Source organism: Bos grunniens, chromosome 11 (genome assembly GCF_055505025.1).
Source record: "Bos grunniens cultivar Pamir isolate PY7600 chromosome 11, Bosgru_T2T1.0, whole genome shotgun sequence".
Classification (NCBI taxonomy): Eukaryota; Metazoa; Chordata; class Mammalia; order Artiodactyla; family Bovidae; genus Bos; species Bos grunniens.
Window position 1 is genome coordinate 96,793,691 of NC_141175.1, and position 18,944 is coordinate 96,812,634.

General features: G+C 43.5%; 2 protein-coding genes across 14 annotated transcripts in view; both read left to right on the plus strand.

Annotated features, from left to right (window-relative positions):
* Window positions 1-5,201, plus strand: part of ACTG2 (actin gamma 2, smooth muscle) — a 24,066-nt gene extending 18,865 nt beyond the window's left edge. Inside the window, exons 7-9 of the mRNA XM_086327645.1 lie at window positions 604-795; window positions 2,441-2,622; window positions 4,973-5,201. Coding sequence (XP_086183771.1) covers window positions 604-795; window positions 2,441-2,622; window positions 4,973-5,116 — 518 coding nt within the window. The 3' untranslated portion in view covers window positions 5,117-5,201. The remainder of the gene's footprint in view (window positions 1-603; window positions 796-2,440; window positions 2,623-4,972) is intronic.
* Window positions 5,202-11,842: 6,641 nt separating this feature from the next.
* DGUOK (deoxyguanosine kinase) overlaps window positions 11,843-18,944 on the plus strand; it is a 34,221-nt gene continuing 27,119 nt past the window's right edge. For 12 of the 13 annotated variants that reach the window (XR_015137302.1, XR_015137303.1, XR_015137304.1 and 9 more), the window contains exon 1: window positions 11,843-12,042. Coding sequence is in view for 5 of the 13 variants with exons in the window: in XM_086327646.1 (XP_086183772.1) it covers window positions 11,901-12,042 (142 nt within the window). In the remaining 8 variants the exon portion in view is untranslated. Of the gene's footprint in view, window positions 12,043-17,068; window positions 17,105-18,944 lie in introns of all 13 variants that reach the window. The other variant, XM_086327649.1, reaches the window with a different exon arrangement.

Sequence of the window (18,944 nt, forward strand, 5' to 3'; positions counted from 1 at the left end):
AGATAGTCAGGGGAGCCTTTTTCAAGGGACAAGTTTCCCAACCAAGACACCCTGGGGAGGGGTACGAGGCTTAGACCTACTTATTCTAAGAAATGCTTGTCTTCACCCTCCGTTAACTGTGCTTTCACAGCACACCCTCCCTCCCCAGGGTCCTGCTACCTCTGTCCACGTCCACAGGATCAGAGCTAGTTTTTATGGGGCTGGATGGTGGCAAGACTGGTGGTGCATTTCATTACCTCAAAGTGTTTATGGTTTGAGGACAAATGGAATAACTAAGGTCTGAATTTCTAAGGGGAAGTGGTCCCCAAGGCAGGAAGAATTTATAGGTAGGGGCTTTCCTAGATTCTGTACAATCCCAGCATATAAGCCTCCATCTAGATGGGAGATGTGTGCTGCAAGGCCCTCAGGAAGGCCTGCAGCTTTGTCAAGACAGAGTGATAAGAGCTAGATGAAAAGTACATGCAAAGTTTTGCTTGAGAATCAAGCAAATCTTGAGACTGAATCCAAAGGAGAAGGAAGAAGGAAGTTTTCATGGAGACCAAAATGGGACAACCAAACTAGCAGAGCCGAGTATCTACTCTCTCTCATTTCTACTCTTTCTAGCCGAGCGAGAAATTGTGCGAGACATCAAGGAAAAGCTGTGCTACGTGGCCCTGGACTTCGAGAATGAGATGGCCACGGCAGCCTCCTCTTCCTCCCTGGAGAAGAGCTACGAGCTGCCAGATGGGCAGGTCATCACCATTGGCAATGAGCGCTTCCGCTGCCCAGAGACCCTCTTCCAGCCCTCGTTCATTGGTGAGGCTCTGCCTTAGTTCCGGCCAATCACACACACTGTTTATTGTTTATACTTACCCAAAATTTTCCAGAAAGGGCTGAAAATACATGAACAATACAACTAGATAAAATCTAATTTTAAATAAAAGGATAAGGAAACCAAAATAAAGGAAAAATGGGATGGGAATATAACATGAAACTAAGAATGAGGTTAAAACACAAAACTCTTCTTGAATTCTCACCATTTAGATCACGGGGTCTGAAATCTATAGGAGTAGACAGAGTGGGTTTGGGGGTCAGACCTGGTTTTAAGTCTTGATTCTGGTCCTTCAAGTGCTATACCTTGGGCATGTTACCTTCTTCAAATCTCAGTTTTTTTATCTACAAAGTAGAAACCGTGATAGTACCTACTAGATAGGGGTTAAATAAGATAATGTTTAATATAAGGATAACTATCATCTTGAGAAGTATATAAGAGGAAGGCCTGTTAGCAAATGTTGGCATACAATGTAGTGGTAAATAGCAAACCAGATAAAGTGCTATAGGCCTAAGAAATCAGGCAAGGCTTCTCATCAAGCTGAATCTTTGAACAGAACCTTGAAGAATGAGCATCACCTTACGGTATCTGGGGATGGAAGGAGTGCAAAGTGGGGAATGGCATGCAAGGCAGAGGGAAAGCTTGTGAAAATTATGGAATATGTGCACGTCATATTCTATTTGGGACATCACAGGTGAAGTGTGTGTGTGTTTGTGTGTGTGTGTGTGTGCACGTGTGCATGCATTCACACACGGGAAATTGAAGACAGCTGCTGGGTCACACAAAGAGCGTGGGTGTTAATCATATCAGCAATTTCAAATCCCCTGGAAGTCTTTAAGCAGCAGAGTACAGAAGTCCGAATTTCACTTGAGGAAGATTCCTCTGTCTACAGTGTGGAATAATACCACATGGAAAAAGACTGGAGGTGGGGAAACTCGGGTATGTGGGCATGAGCTGTTTTGGCAGGCAGGGCCTTTTACTGTGGAAGATCTCGGTTGCAGACAAAGGTGGCTAGATGTCAACTAGTAGGCAAACACGATGTGATTAGAGTGGGATATTTTTTGGCTATAACTGACTATAACATGGAAGAACCTTGAAAACATTATGCTAAGTGAAGTGAGCCAGACATGAAAGAATATTGTATGGTTTCATTTATATGAAATGTCCAGAATAGGCACATCTATAGAGATTGAAAATAGATTAGTGATTGCCTAAGGCTGGGAAAGGGGAGAAGGGGGAAATGGAGAGTGTCTGCCAATGGATATAGAGTTTATTTGGGGGGTGCTAAACATGTTCCAAAATTAGACTGTGGTGGTGGTTGTACAACTCTTTAAACTATACACTTTAAAGGGGTGAGTATCATGGTACATGAATTATATCTCAATAAAGTTGTAAAAAAAGTGATACAACGGAAGCGTCCCTCTAGAAATATTCATCAGGCAGCAGCGTGAACGATCACTCAGAATAGGGGAAACTCAAGGCAGGGCAGTGACCAGTTAGAGGGTCTGATCTTACAGTCCAGTAGGGAGGTGACAGGCAAATCAGGGTAGCTGTCCCGATAGAAGGGTCACCTGAGGAGCTGTAGGTGTGGGGTGGTGGGTCCTGACCAGATACTGTGGTCTCTCCTAGGCATGGAGTCAGCTGGAATTCATGAAACAACCTACAATTCCATCATGAAGTGTGACATTGACATCCGCAAGGATTTATACGCCAACAATGTCCTCTCCGGGGGTACCACCATGTACCCTGGCATTGCCGACAGAATGCAGAAGGAGATCACAGCCCTGGCCCCCAGTACCATGAAGATCAAGGTAGGTGCTACCCTGGCTCCCCTCATCCTATTCTTTGTACAAAGACCTGTGTACTTGGGTACACAGGTCCAAGTCAGGCTGCCAGGCCTACAGCTTGGTGGTCACCTTTATCCTGGCCTGAGGCAGATTTCATCTTGTGGGGGGAGTATGTTCCTGGGACCCTGAACGGGATACACATTTATTCTGGGCTCTTAAGCACAATCTCATGGACACTGTATGAGAAGGAGGTAAAATGAATTTGGAATGGAGAGAATGTTGAAGGGGTTGAGAAGGAAATGAGGAGTTTAAAGAGGGAAAGAAAAGGAAGAGGCAGCACCTCACCATCTTTAAACTTTAAAAAGGACCTGGGAAACCTTTTTAAGGTGAAAGTTCCAGAGAGAGAATGTTGGCTGTAGGACAGGCTACAGGGACATGCCTCGATTCCTGGATAACCTCTGACCTGTGTCCCATCTCGGCCACAGCCCTCCCACACTGCTTCGCACCTCATAGGCCTCCTCAGCACAGGAGCCCACCTGTCTTACCACCCCTCCCCAGCCTCTGGTCCCCAAGCAACCAGACAGACCTTTTCAGGATTTCTAGGAACTGTTTTGCTAGAGGGGTTAGAAAAAGGTAGGTGCCAAATAGCAATAACAAATAGGTTGAAAGTTAGAGTCTCATGATAAAGTTGGCCTCTGAGCTGAGGAAGTGTGTTCTATATGTTAGTATTCTAAGAACCTTTTTCACAAAGGCCTCCCTGCCCAGGGAAGCAGAATGGGCCATCAGAAAACAGATGAGCACCTCCAAGCTCTTCTCACTTGGAACCACTGAAGCAGTCATGTTTATTGAGGCCTGCCGTATGGTGGGCACTGTGCCAGGCCTTGGGCAGTGGTTTTTTTTACTAAGACCATGTGTCAGGATACCAGACCTAGCCTCACCCCCAGATTCCTGTTCAACAGGTATGGGGTACTGCCATCACCTACACTGACAAACGGACACCAGTGATTTGATGCATATCCCAATTTATGAGCCAATGCCCTGAGTTTAATAACATGGCCAGCTGTTCAGGAGTTTAAGATCTGCTCATTAGACATGCGCAATGGGAGAACACCTTAAATAAGACCAGAGGAAGGGAAAGGGCACTGCAGGCAGGGGGAAGAGAGTGAGTAAAGGTGCCCAAGGGTGTGTGCATGTACAAACTCCCCAGCCAAATTGGACAGCAAAATGTGTGGGGGAGATGAGGCCAGCTCCAGAATATGGAAGAATAGAGTAGGGTGGAAATGGGGCTGAGATTTAGGGCCTCCAGCCCAAGACAGCCCAGAGTTTTCTCACTAGAGCTGCCCAGCAATAAAATCCTTTACCTTCTTAGTGGCTGTGCCCGTCCTTGAGGTGTATGTCAAAGGAGCCCCGGTGTGACTTTTGTCTGCGTGAAAAAGATAACTTCTAAAGACCCTACTTATTCTGTAATTCCTTGATCTGCAATTTAGGAAATATGTAGGGATATCCTTAGGAGACCAAAAAAAAAAATCCGTTTCACATCTGGCTTGTTCTAGCATTGGATTCTTAGTCCTTTCAGAAACAGGAGTTAGTTGAAGAGTCATAGTCCTTTTGAGTCCACTTTTAGATGAAGTTCAAAGTTGTCTGACATGGCAACGAAGTTCTAAAGGCCAAGCTCAGGAATCCCAGTGGCATGTATGAATTTGAGAACTTCTCAGATACAAGAGACTATTGAGTAGACTGGCTTATACTCCAGAAAGGAGGAATCCCAGCCCAAGCTGCCCATGCATCCAGGCAAGAAAAGAACAGCACTGCCCTTATAGATGTTTGTATTGGCTAGCTATTGCTGGGTAACAGCAACTGTGAAATGTCAGGTCACATAACAATAAGCATTTATTGTTCATGCATCTGCAGGTCAGCTGGGAGTCAGTTGTTTTGGGTCAAGTTTGGCTTGGCAGTTCTGCAGGTCTAGCCAACTCAGGTCAGGGGCGCATCTCTTACTGTGGGGCTCGGGTTAAAGGGCCAGTAGCTCTTTAAGGGAAGTTCTTCTCATGAAGATGACAGAGACACAAGAGACTGTGCCACTTGCATGACTGAAGCACATTTCTAGCCACTATGTCAAGTCTGCTGATATCCTATTGGCCAAAGCAGACAGGGCCCAGCCCATTCTTCTCATGGAGGGGCAGGGGAATGAAGTGGGAGGCAGGGTGACAATCTGAGCAATAGTCTGATCCACCACAAGGTTTCTCCTAGTTCCTTTCTGACCACAGGAGCTGTCCTTTCCCAGGGCAGTCTGGCAGTATGATGAGATGATTCCTGGACCACCTTCCCTATACCTTGGCAACTGACCATGATTCCCCACATTTGCTCTTTGCAGATTATTGCTCCCCCAGAGCGGAAGTACTCAGTCTGGATCGGAGGCTCCATCCTGGCCTCTCTCTCCACCTTCCAGCAGATGTGGATCAGCAAGCCAGAGTATGATGAGGCGGGGCCCTCCATTGTCCACAGAAAGTGCTTCTAAAGTCAGAACAGATTCTCTGGGGACCTCCTTGAGCGTGCTCTGTTAACAATCATGAATCATGAAACATTAAAACCTACAAGCCTGCCTTCTCTGTGTGAAGGTCTTTTATCTTCCTGGGCCATGTCTCACACATAGTGCTAAGGGCTTTTCACACCTTATTTCTAGTCCACACAATGACTCTATGAGGTAGGTGCTGCTGTTACATATCACAGATGAGGAAATTGAGCTCTGAGAAGTTACAAACTTGCTGAAGATCACACAGAACCAGGGTTAAAAATTCATGTGTATCTGATGCTAAAGCCTAGAGCTTCTTCTACCAACTTGTTTTCTTTTTCTTTGAACTTTAGTAAGAATGAGGACTAGATGACTCTTGGGGACAGGAGGGTTAAGAAACAAGGGCTTTCAGAGATATAAGTCCTTTTACTCAAGCGTGATAACACTAGACAATGTGAACAAAAAGAGAAACATAGCACTTATAGGATGTAACGTATGAGTGGTTGAAACACAATGCTATTTAAACTCAGGTGAAGGATGGTCATAGTGGGCTTAAGTCTCTATGAGGTCCTTTGTCATTGAGGATTAAGTTGTATTTTGCCCCAAAAACTAATCAAGAAAGGAGCAGCACCACAGGAAGAATATTTTCTCTTCCTGCACTTCTCTTCCCCCTCCCTCTTCCCCTTTTCTCTCTGTCTCAGATTATTTGCTACCCACTCCCTGCCCTTGGTCAAGTCTCCTATTTCACAAGTATTTACTTGACTTTTTTATTTATTTGAATTTTTGGCATCTACAATTCCTGGTTAAGGTTGAATGGGATTTATGTACCCTACAAAGATGATTCCTGCCCATCAAGGTCACAATGCCTAAAGAAGGAGACAGACACATGCATATAAAACAATGATTTGAGCAGAAACAGAAGCCTTCACAAAATACTATGGGAGAATAATGGATACTAACAGCTACCATTGATTGAATGCTTACAATATGCCAGGCACTGGATTAAGAGTGTTACATGGATTTTCTCATTTCATCCTTACCACAGCCCTATGAAACAGGTGCTAGTATCATTCTCATTTCATAGCTAGTTTACTAGTTAGCTAGATTGCCCAGCTAGTTATTGGCAGAACTAAGTCCTTACTTTTGCCAACGTGCCTTTTGCTCTTGCCACCTGGCCAGGTCCCATCCTTGATGCTCCTGAACAGAGCCCACCTGGTCTTTGCGGACACACCTATATGGAAACAGTGGAGTCCAGTTAAAGCATTACAGAACTCAAGGTCAGACATGCCTCCTCCACTATCCCCTCACTTGCCCTCTGGGGTTGTGGTAGAGAGGCATATTTTCAAAAACAAAATCCCTAGAGGATTTTTGTCTTCTAAAGGGTTTCCCAGAAGCAGACCCTGGAAGGAGGACTCACGTACAAGTGATTTATTAGAGAAGTGCTCTCGCTGGAAACCAGCGAGTGAGGAGAGAGGCAGGACAGAAGAGGGTGACTTCAGCCCGGTCTCCAGGGAGCCCTGGAGTATAAACCTTACTGCAGGCAAGGAGCCACGGCCATATATCAGTGATTGGTGATGGCACTTCTTAGCAGACAGAAAGTCCCAGACTTTCCTCCAGTAGGTTAAGAGCTGTCTTGCAAAGAAGAGCCACAGGCATGGGCTATTGGGAGAGAAAGCACAGGGAAGATGGATTATGATGCCCAGGCACACAGACCCTTCCCACTGTGGAGGGGCACAGAGGAGTCTCCACATGGGGCAAGAAGGGAAGGCTGACCAGTCCTTCCTCCTTTTCCCTGACCTGATCTTACCCCACTTCAATAAATGCTGTCCTAGACTTCTGCGGGGGAAGTTGAGTTATGTGCTGGTAGAAGAGAGAGCATGGATCAGTTACAGTGGTTTGAGGAGTGTGTAAATCCAACAGGAAGTCAACTAAATAGAAATAACATCCTAGGACCTGAGGGCCAAGCTGAAGGCGGCCATTACTTATTATGTAATCCCTATTGTTTGGTAACCGTGTTGCAGGCATTGCATTAAACGCTGCACATGGATTATCTTTCTTAACCCTCACCCCCAGCTGTCTGAATACAAGAGCCCACACACTTAACCGTTTCCTATATGCCTCCTTTTATGACTAGGTCTATCAGTGTTCATTCAGGCAAGCAGAGCCACCATGCCCATTATGGGGATAAGGGAGTTATTATAGGAATAAGACTGCACCAACATGGGACAAGCTGGGGAAGTGGAGGTCTGGAGGGAAATGTGGGGCAATCAGGGAGGAGTTGCTAGGCCTCAAAGACTAGCTGGCATCTATCTCTGGGCACACCAATGACAAAGGTCTCCTCAGAGTTGCTGAGGCTCCCATCCTGCTTTCTAAATCTCAAACCTGGTCCTCTTTTGATCAACTCAAACTCAAAGCCCTGTTCAGATCAGATCAGATCAGATCAGTCGCTCAGTCGTGTCCGACTCTTTGCGACCCCATGAATCGCAGCATGCCAGGCCTCCCTAGCCATCACCAACTCCTGGAGTTCACTGAGACTCATGTCCATTGACTCAGTGATGCCATCCAGCCATCTCATCCTCTGTCGTCCCCTTCTCCTCCTGCCCCCAATCCCTCCCAGCATCAGTGTCTTTTCCAATGAGTCAACACTTCGCATGAGGTGGCCAAAGTACTGGAGTTTCAGCTTTAGCATCATTCCTTCCAAAGAAATCCCAGGGCTGATCTCCTTCAGGATGGACTGGTTGGATCTCCTTGTAGTCCAAGGGACTCTCAAGAGTCTTCTCCAACACCACAGTTCAAAAGCATCAGTTCTTTGGCGCTCAGCCTTCTTCACAGTCCAACTCTCACATCCATACATGACCACAGGAAAAACCATAGCCTTGACTAGATGGACCTTTGTTGGCAAAGTAATGTCTCTGCTTTTGAATATGCTATCTAGGTTGGTCATAACTTTCCTTCCAAGGAGTAAGCGCAAGGGGGTTTTGGAAGCATACTTCCCAGTTTAACCAGACTGAGTTAGCATAATCCAGTATGTTAGAATATCTTTGATGTAGATAAGAATATAACTGACCAGACATCAAGCCGCAGAAGAAGGTCAGGGTCACCTTTTGTATGCTTATCTCCCCATTTTTAGTGGCTGCATGGCACATTGGTAGTACAGATCAGTTTACTTGTCACAGCAGCATTTACAAATATTTGAAAGTGGTAATTCCTTCAGAGCTCTAAGGACTAAACAGAGTGTCTAGTACATGGTAGATGCTGAGCCAATACTGGATAAAGGAATGGATGCTGAATGACTGCAGTCCTCCTGGGGCAACATCAGCTTTTACTCATAAACTTCAGCAGATGTCTGACAACCCCCAGGAGCAGGAAGTGACTTCATTCTTTCAAGCAAATGGGACATAATTCTGCGCACCAACTGCTTTCTGGCCAAAACCTGTTTACCACTTCCAGGAAGAACTGATCACCGTTTTTTCTCCCTTGCTCCTGACAATCCCTTTAATCACCCTTCTTCCTCATGCACCCTGGGGTGGGCCTCCAACACACCCATTTGTTGCTTGAGCCCTTACCTTTTGACCATAGCCGGGCCAATCAGAGTCTCTCTTTTGGAAATTTGGAATTAAGATCAAGAAAAGTGTTGAATTTTTCTACATGGTATAACATAACAAACAAGCATGAAGAAATACAGAGGAATAGAAGGATCATCAGTAATTGAGGGATGACTAACAGGCAAAAGACATTTTAGCTTCTTACTTTACAGTATACATCCCCCCAATTTAAAAGCTTTTGGAAGCAAGGAACAGAGTGAGAGGAAATATTCATAATGGATTCATATCCAGAATATACAAAGAACAATAAGTAAAAGAGAGATAGCCAATAGAAAATGGGCACAGGACTTGAACAGGTCCTTCACAACAGAGGCTACTGAAATGGCTGATAAACATACAAAAAAAATGTTCCATTTCATTAATCATCAGGAAAAGGCAGATTAAAACTGCAAGACACCATTATACAGCAGAATGAATAAAATGAAAAAAGCTGACAATACCAATTGTTGGCAAGAATGTGGAACTATAAGAGCGCTGACTCACTGATGGTAGCACTCTTGATTGGTATGATCAAACACCGTGAAACTGTATACCCTTTCGGAATATCTACTAAAGCTCAGCACACATATAACCTCTCATGCAGCAGTTCTAATTGTAGGCATATGCCCAAGACAAATGAGTTCTTAGCTTTACCAAAGACATACTCAAGAATATTCATAGCAATGCTATCTATTATAGCTTTAATCTAGAAACTTTCAAATGCCCATAAAGAGTAGAATGGATAAATTAAATTCAAGGTGGTATAATAACATAATGGAGCACCACACAACAACAAGAATAAATGAACTACAGCTATCTATATAACATACATAAATCTCACAGACATTATGTTGAATGAAAGAATGACTTACTATATGATTTCATTTACATAAAGAATGGGCAAAACTAATGTCTGCGGTTAAAAGTCAGCCTATTGGTTAACTTTGGGGGTAGTAACTGGCAGGCGAAATGAATTCTGGGGGTGGTGGTAATGCTTTATTTCTTGCTCTGATTCTGGGTAACAGGGTGTGCTTAGTTTGTGAACATTTCATAAAACTGTATACTTATAACACATGCTCTTTTCTTCACTACATATTCTGCCTCACTAAAAAGTTGTTTTAAATGACTCTTGAGGGAATTCTCTGGTGATCCAGTAGTTAAAACTCTGCACTTCCACTGTTGAGGTATGGGGCGAAGTGGGTTCAATCCCTGGTTGGGGAACTAAGATCTTACATGTACAAGGTGCAGCCAGACACCTTATTTTAAAAAATAAGTAAATAAATTAGTTAAATTATTTTTAGGAGCTCTAACTTTTAGGAACAGGTTAATTGCCTATCTGTACCTAAACCTCCCAGAAACTTTTGTAGTTAACCTTCACAGCTACCCTGAGGGCAAAGAGACAAACAAGGCCATAGGATGGTGAGAGCTTCTCAAACTTTTTTGGAGGAATATTTTCCCAAGTCGGAGTTTACATAGATAAAGAAACAGAAGTAATTTTTCTACGGAGAAGTGACTGTGGCAGAGGAAGTGGGGGAATGGGACAGATTGTAGCTGCTCCAATATCCTTTAGCACTCTACCCAGGTTATCCTAAATAAATTTAGAATCTATTTTTTAATGTGTGTGTGTATGTGTGTGTGCTCAATTTTGTCCAAGTCTTTGCAACTCCATGGACTATAGCCCACCAGGCTTCCCTGTTCATGGGATTTCCCAGGAAAAAAATACTGGAGTGGGTTGCCATCTCCTTCTCCATGGATTGAACCTATATCTAAATATACGAATGTCACTTCAGCCATCCCATATAAACATCAATATAGGAAAAGGATCTTGTGCCTGCTTTGCAAATAGTTGTCCTGAGACTGGCAGGAAGGCAGCAGGGCACAATCATTAAAAGAATGGCACAGTTAACAAGAAGAACAGGAGATCACAAAAACAGGTTAGAACCTCCTAGGCCCAAGATGGCAGAAAATTTGACTTCCAGTAGATGAACCTCATTATATGCTCATTGTAATACATTAGCATCTAAATGACACCCACAGGCACCATGACAGTTTTGAGGCTGACCATAAATGGGCAAAAAGTGGGTGGTGCTCCAATTTCTGGAAATCCTTGCCCCTTCTCCAAGATGTTAGAATATTCCACCCACTCCCCAGCCCATAAAAACTAACCACCTCCACACCTCTGCTGCTCTTGCCTTCTGAGACAGCCCATACACTGTGGAGCGTATATCTTCCTAAATACACCTGTTTTCACTTTACTATGGCTAGCTCTTGAATTCTTCCTGCAAGAAGCCGAGGACTCTCACTTTGCAGCCTGTCCCAGGGATTCAGTCATGTCTCTGCTGTTTTTGACCCCATGGACTGTAGCCCACAGGGTCCCCTAGTCCATGGAATTTTCCAGGCAAGAATACTGGAGTGGGTTGCCATTTTCTACTCCAGGGGATCTTCCCCACCCAGGGATCGAAACCAGCTTTGTTAGTCTCCTGCAATGGCAGGTTGATTCTTTACCACTGCACCACTTGGGAAGCCCTCCACCCTCTTCACCCTTATGGACTTTTTGCTTACTAGTCAAATCAACCGATTGAACTTTATATTTATTCAAGAAGCGAAACAAGAGGTGGCGTGTAACTAACACACTAACTTGCTAATTTATTCAATAAGATTTCAGCATTGCGGTGGAAGTTATACGGAATATGAAGTTAACTTGTGTAAATCATCAGACTGCATCATTTTCCTACTTAAAACTGTCCAATTTCTTCCCACGTTAGAACAAAAGCCAAAAAACAAACGCTTGGGGGAAAAACTCGTTTAAAATTACAATTATTTTTATTTGTCTTTAGTTACGAAATTTATTCTAAAGTGAGACAAATATGCAAAGGTGATGAATTGTTGAGTTATGGCAGTTTTTAAATGCTGCTTTTCCAGTGAACACAAACAGACAAGCGAATAAAGCAGCAGCAACTCCAACTTTCATTAAACTCTCCAGTACCCAACACTAGAAGTCCTTTTTGCAACACTTTCCTACAAATATCGCGAGAACAGAGAGATTTCCCCCACCGCCCGCCCCCCGCCTCGGCCCCTCCCTTCGAGCCAGCTCAACACCACCTACTTCCCGCGTGACGTCAAAGGTGCGCCGGAGTGTCTCAACAGCAGTATCGGGGGCGGAAGTGCTCTCGACGGAAGTGATCGCTGCGTGAATCGTGGGTAGGATGACCGCTGGCCGGCTCTATCTAAGGTTGCTGCGCGCACCCTCGAAGTTCATGGTTCAGCGCTTACTCGAGGGTGTGCCCCCTTCCAGGGGTCTACACGCGGGGCGTGGTCCCCGAAGGCTCTCCGTCGAAGGCAACATTGGTAAGGGCCAGAAAGTAGGTGCCAGGCTTCGGCCTCCGCAGAGCAGGTCCCTGAGAGGCTAGGAAAGGGAGTTGGGCCCAGAAGCCCTTCCTTTTCGATCTGTTGCGGCCAGGCTCCTTGTTCTGAGCTGCCAGACCTTTCCCCACTCAAGGTGCGCTCTGTGCCTTTGCCTCTTGGATTTTTCAGACGTCAGGCCTTCGTACTCTCCCACAGGGATACGTTTATTGAGGCATAAAAACCACGCAATCTGTTAATGGGACAAGAGCTATCTTGTTTTGGTAGATCAAAATGGAAGCGACAAAGAGAAGGGTGAAATTTCTTTGTTCTCCTAAGATGAGGTTGCTAGATTGAGGGGAGGAAAAAAGGATGTCCATTTAAAATAGCATTTCAGATAACAATATTTTAGTGTGTGTCCCATGCGGTATTTGGAACATACCCCCTCCCCCATCTAAAATTCAAATTTAACTGAGTGTCCTTATTTTATCTGGCAGCCCTACCCTAAGTTCATAAACTCCAGTCATTCAGATATCACTTTCACTATTTTTGCCATGTCTCTGCTGGTCCCACTATAGTTTCTTAACATTTTTCTTAGAACAGCTCACTTTTTAAACCTAAAAACGTGTTAAATTAAAAATAACTGTTGTAAGAGTGAATAGAAGTCCAGTACCTTAATAAAAATATTTCAAAATAAAGCAAAATATTCAATTAGTTACTGTTAGTTACTAATGTTGCTAAAGTCTGACTTGAGGCTTTTACCTGTAGGGTGCTGAGCCCTAAAAAAGGATTAGGAAGTTTTAAGTATTGAAGACTTTTAGCAGCAAACTGACAATTTCTCAATTTGTTCATTCAACAAATAGCCCTTTGAGCAACTTCCATATTTCAGCACTGCTGTTGGCCCTGAGGATACAGTAGTGAAGAGAACAAATAAAATCTCTGCTCTCATGGGACTCTAGTAGAGAGAGATACACAATTAACAAATAAATAGTATGTTAGATATTAAAAAGTGTGATGGAGGAAATACAGGATTGAGAAATTGAAGGAAGTTGCAATTTTAAGTTGAGTTGTCAAGACAGGCCTCACTGAGAAGGTGATAATTTGAGCAAAAGCCTGAAGAAGGTGAGGAAGTGAACCATGTGGGTAATGTGGAGAAGAATCTTCCAGGCAGAGGAAAGATCAAGTGCAGAGGCCCTGAGCTGGGAAATGTGTTCAGGGAACAAAAGTAAAGCTGCTGTGGCTGGAGTGGAGTGAGGCAAGGGGGCAGGTGAGGGAGATGAGGTCAGAGGGTAAGGGTGGCTAGATTGTATAGGCCTTGTAGTCCATTATGGAATTTTACTCTGACTGAGATGAGAAACTGTTGGAAGATTTGAGCAGTCAAGTGACTTGATTTGACTAAGATTATAAAAAGATCACTCTGGCTGATCTGTTGAAAATAGAAGGTGTCAGGAAGTTGCTGCAGTGATGAGTTATGGTGTGTAGGACCAGGATGTTAACAGTGGAGGTGGTGAGAAGTGATTCGATTCTAATTTCATTTAGGGTAGGGCACACAGGAATTGGTAACAGGAAATTGTGGAGTATAACATAAAAGGGGTCAGTGATGACTCGAATCATTCTGGCCTGAGCAACTTGAAAGATGGAGTTCCAATTCTCTTAGAGAAAAGTGGGAATAACAGCCTGGGGACAGAAGGGTGATTTCAAGTTTTTGGTTTTAGGCATGTTAGATTTTTATAAGCTTGTTAGATATCTAAGTAGGGCTGGATAGTCAGTTGGATATATGAGTCTAGAGTTGAGTCTCCCTGGATTGTAGTTATACATGTAGATGGTATTTAAAGCCAGGAGCCTATGTATGTTGATAGAAAGGACCATGTCCCGGGCATGCAAATGTTAAGAGAGATTGAGATGATAAGAAGAAACCAGCAAAAGAGACAAAGGAGGAATGACCACTGAGATGAGAGGAAAGCCAGAAACATGATATACTGGAAACTAAGTGAAGAAGGTGTTTGGGAAAGAAATGATCGACTGTATAATGTTGTTTGAATAATGGAACTCTTTGGTGAACTTGAACAATTTATAGGAGTGGGGGCATGAAAGTCTGATTGTAGAGGTTCAAGGAGAATGGGAGGTGAGGAATTGGAAACAGTGGGTTAAGACCACTGTTTGGAGTTTTCCTTGAAAGGGGAGATGTGGAGTAATAGCTGAAATAGGACAAGGGTTTGAGAGAGTTAGATTTTGTATTTTTTTTTTCTTTTCTTTTAGTAAGAGGAATTAGATCATATTTATAAGCTGGTAGAAAGGGAGAAAATTGGTGAAACAGGAGAGAGGATAGACTTGCCAGAGTGATTTTAGTAAGCAGGAAGGAATGGAATCTCTTGCCCAAGTTAAGAATGAGAGATTGGCTTTAGCTAGGAGCAGTTTATCCCTAATAAACAGGGAGAATGGCAACATAAATGATTACTGACCTGAGTAGGTGCAGTGGGAACCTGGGGAACATCTTCTGGTTGTGTCAGTTTCTCAGTAGAAGGAAGAAAGATCAGCTCAGTGTGAGGAGAGAGGAAAGACATGAAATAGTCTGGTTAGTGAGCAGGAGAAATGTAGAACTGCTGGGCAGCATTAAGGACCCATTTGGACTCAGCGGTCTTGAAATTTAAGTGAGACCAGTCACCACAGATGTGTGTTTTTCTCCAGCTAAATCAGAAACATTGAAGGGAATGAGAGGGGCTACCTGCCTCATGGTGTTTTTTTTAAAAAAGATTTTCTGTCCTATATTTTGGGAAACATGCCGCTAAAGGAAACTTTGTCCTCAGAGCCCAGAGAGGAACAGAGTACTTCACAAAATAAGTGGTTTGGACAGATGATCAAGTGAAATTTGAAGTGCCTATCCCAGTTTTCCTGCCTTTTGCTTTTCTTCTTATCCTTTCCGGATTTCTGGGCCACCTCCTTGCTTTTTCCTGCAGCCAAAGCTCAGTGTGTGCCTGCTGTGGAGGTAGACTCAGATGTGGTCCAGGCCTTCTCTTGTAAGGAACTCACAGCTAAGTGGGAGGAGCGGACTTCTAAGCATAGTTTCTATACCAAGTGATGAGTGCTATGTTCGGACATGGAGACTTGGAATCTCTGGGGTAGGAATTCCTCCCCCAGAGGAAAGAGTGTTCCAGGCACAGGAAGTAATATTTGCCAACACAGAGCCTCAGGAGACATGCAGTTTTAATATCAGGCTTGTGCTGGGAGTTTGAAGGGCCTGTGAGAGGATAGCAGAACAAGAATTTGGAAGGGTAGGATTTGCCAGACGCTGAACAGCGAGGAGTTTCTCACGTAGGCTATGGGAGGCTACTGAAGACTTAAAGCTAGTGTGTGCCATGGCCAGATTAATGTTTAAAAGGAAATGGACTAGAATGAAGGAATAAAAATAAAGCTTCATAAAGTGGGCATTTTGTATGTCTTATTTGCTGCAGTACCCATCATGCCTTGCATGCAGTTTGTTGAATGAATGTTGGTGTAGACAGACTAGGCTTTGTGGCCATTGTAGTTGGAGGGAGGGAAGATGCAGGCCTGAACAGAGAGAATGGTGGACATTATCAGACATCATGATGGTTTGAGAAAGATTTTGGAAGTGGTATTGACAGGACCTGGTGACCACTTGGAGGTGAGAGATAAGGAGCCTTAATTTAGACACTGACTGAAAACTGAGGATGGAAATGAAGGAAGAAGCAGTCTTGGGACGTAAGAGTGATGTTTGGAGGAAGTGCCTGAGACAAGAGATAGATGTTCTGAGGTAGATTAGAGTAAGTGCCTGAAGTGCATAGACAGATTGGAGCTGCAGTCCCAGACATGGAGGTTGTTGACTTGTCAGGGTAGTTGTTGAAGTCTTGGAAGTGAGTGCAGTTGCCCAAAGGAAGTGACTAATGCGAAGTGGACTGGGGGATCTTAATCTGGCTCTTTCTAGTTTTATCTCCTATTATATTATTCTCCATCACCCCCACACGGTGATGACTCTCCCCAGACAGAATTGGGCACTGCCTCCTCTGTGTGCTCACATAACATTTTGTACCCACAACTTCTGCAGCACTTGAGTTCTGTTGAGATTGTTGACACCCTCAGTACTTTTCCTGGATTAGCCACAGAGTGTCTTGTTCATCGTTGTGTCACCAGCATCTAACCCATGTGTGGCCTATTGTACTCATTCAGTGTTTGCTAGATGCTTGAATCCTGGGCTGTGATAGCCGTGTGCAAGTTAGTCATTGGTATCCACAGAGGAAACACAATAAACTGCTTGTATAATCAAACAGTTATCTTGTTCTCTAACCACAGGTGACATTCCCCCCCACCCCCAAAAGTCGGAGTATCCATTCAGGAAACCTGAACAGGGGAAGGTGAACCCCTGTCCCAGCTGGAGTTAGATAAGTTTAGAGGGACCTGTCTTGTTTTCTGCTCTAAATGTTGCTAATCTGACCCCGCAGGTACACACAGTAGCACGTAAGGAAATGGATCAGTGAAGCAGCAAGTAATGGCATCTAGCATGAGTTGTGAGCCATATGTTATGATTAAAAGTCAAAGCTTGGGATCTAGAATCCCTTAAAATCTAAAAAATAAAATACCTACCCTATCTTTTTTATATAAGTGTATCCATCACTAAAGTGTATTATCACCTTCCAAAGTCAGTTATTTTGTGTTTACAAACCTAAATTGAATAAAGGATTGCTGTAGGAACTTTTGTTAGTGAGTCATCTCAGACTAGTCTCATTTTTTTTTTCCCCCGTCTTGGTTTTCAAAGACCCAGCAGAGAAGAAACCTCTCTTTTGCCAGTTAGAGGCTTGTATGTAAAGCAGTGGAGAGCGTTCCTAATAACATTCCAGCATTCAAAATTAGTGATTTAACATTGCTAATGTCATCTTTTATTTTCATTAAATGTAAACATTTGGGCAAGATTCCTAGGGAAAAAAGGAATCTTTGTATATTGGATACAATGTTAGGAATAAATTGGATTCTCTGTTTCTGTGATTTACATCATTCTATCCATCCATCTCGTTCTTAGCACCTGGCCAGATACTCAGGATGCAAAGGAAATAAGGTTGGTCCCTGTCTTCAAAACGTGAGTTCCCAGTCTAGCTGGAGAGACTGATGAGTCAACAAATAATTACACTGTGATGCCCTTTAAAGCAGAACAGGCAGTAATTAACTCTGCCCAGGGATAAAGTGGAGCTGGAGAGAGTTCAAGGAGACCTCACTGAGAAGGAGACACTGAAAGGATGAATCAGCTGGTGGGCAGAGCTGGGGAGGGCATTCCGGACCAGCAAAGGTCTGTGCTGAGTGCAGAAGCTTAACTACACTTTGGAAGTTGTGAGGACTGTTTTTTTTTTCTCTTTTTTTAACAATGATGTTTTTTTTTCTTCTCATGAAAAGAAGAGAAAGTAATCAGGGCTGAAATATATCAAGTTTCTTTTAAGTCAGCTGATGATTTTTTTCCCAGAATGCTTTTATGCTCAGAGTCTCAATATAAGTTCCTTGAGGGCAGCATCTCAGCTTGCTTCATTTTAGTTATAGTACCCGCCGTTAGTGGCTACTCTGTAAACATCTGTTGGTTGAATGAATGAATATAGCATCAGATATAGTTCCTGAAATAAAGGCTTTAAATTTTCTTTGGAAGAATTTTTTTGCTTAAAGATAGGCAGTTTTATATTTACTGCTTTTGCTTGCTTCTTGGTAAAGGATTTTACATCTTGTTCAGAAGAAAATGCCTAGAGATCATGGTATATTTAAGAGGCTCCCATGAACTACAGCTGTAAGCGTTACATCAAGATACTATCTTAACTACTAGGTTTTAGTATAATGTAAATCCCATGGACAGAGGAGCCTGGTAGGCTGCAGTCCATGGGGTCGCTAGGAGTCAGACACGACTGAGCGACTTCACTTTTACTTTTCACTTGCATGCATTGGAGAAGGAAATGGCAACCCAGTCCAGTGTTCTTGCCTGGAGAATCCCAGGGACGGGGGAGCCTGGTGGGCTGCCATCTGTGGGGTCGCACAGAGTCGGACATGACTGAAGTGACTTAGCAGCAGCTGCAGCAGCTGTAACAGGCATTGTATTGCTAGTTTATAGAAAAACTTGTGGGAGGAAAAAAAAACATGATTTAGGAAAAGATGAATGTTAACAACAGAACTGTTTGATCCATCCTGTGGAATGACAATACTGGTGCTAATAAAAGTCAACTTGTTGATGTAATGTGCTCTAATCACAAAGTACCTCCCGCCCTTTCTCAAGTCACGGCACACATAATACAGTACAGTGATAGCCAAGGCCCTAAGGGAGCATTTAATGCTGCTTATGAGGCCTGAAACCTCCCAAGTTTCATGATATTAGACGTATACTGAAAAAGAACAATTAATTGTTTTAAGTCTGAGATAATGATATCAGAAGACGCTGGTGCTCAGTATAGAGACCAGACAAGGGGGAGGCATTTTTCAGCTGGCCCAGTGTTACTCTGAAGAAGAGAACGTCTGGACACAGATGTTCTGGTCACTAGGAGGAAACCAGTGTAGCAGTGGAGAACCAGACAGCACCATTCTTATGAAACCCCTGGGAATATTTTAAAACTTAAGTCTTAAAAAAATAAAACTTTTTAAGTTTCATTTCCTTTTAGGAAAAAGAAAAAAACTATTATGGTCAAGTATCATAACCCCCAAAAAAGTTATGTATTATAAATACATAATTTTGAATTATTTTTTAAAATAATTATTCTGTATTGGTGGGTGGTGCTTGGCACAGCTGAGCTCCATTGGAGTGCAGTTCTGTGGTCATTCTATGGTAAATTACCCAGGCTCTCCGAGCCCTACAGTGACATGGATGGCAAAGTTCCTAGGACCTTCCATCAGCATTCACTGTTATTCTTTGCTGAAAGTCTAGCTTCTCA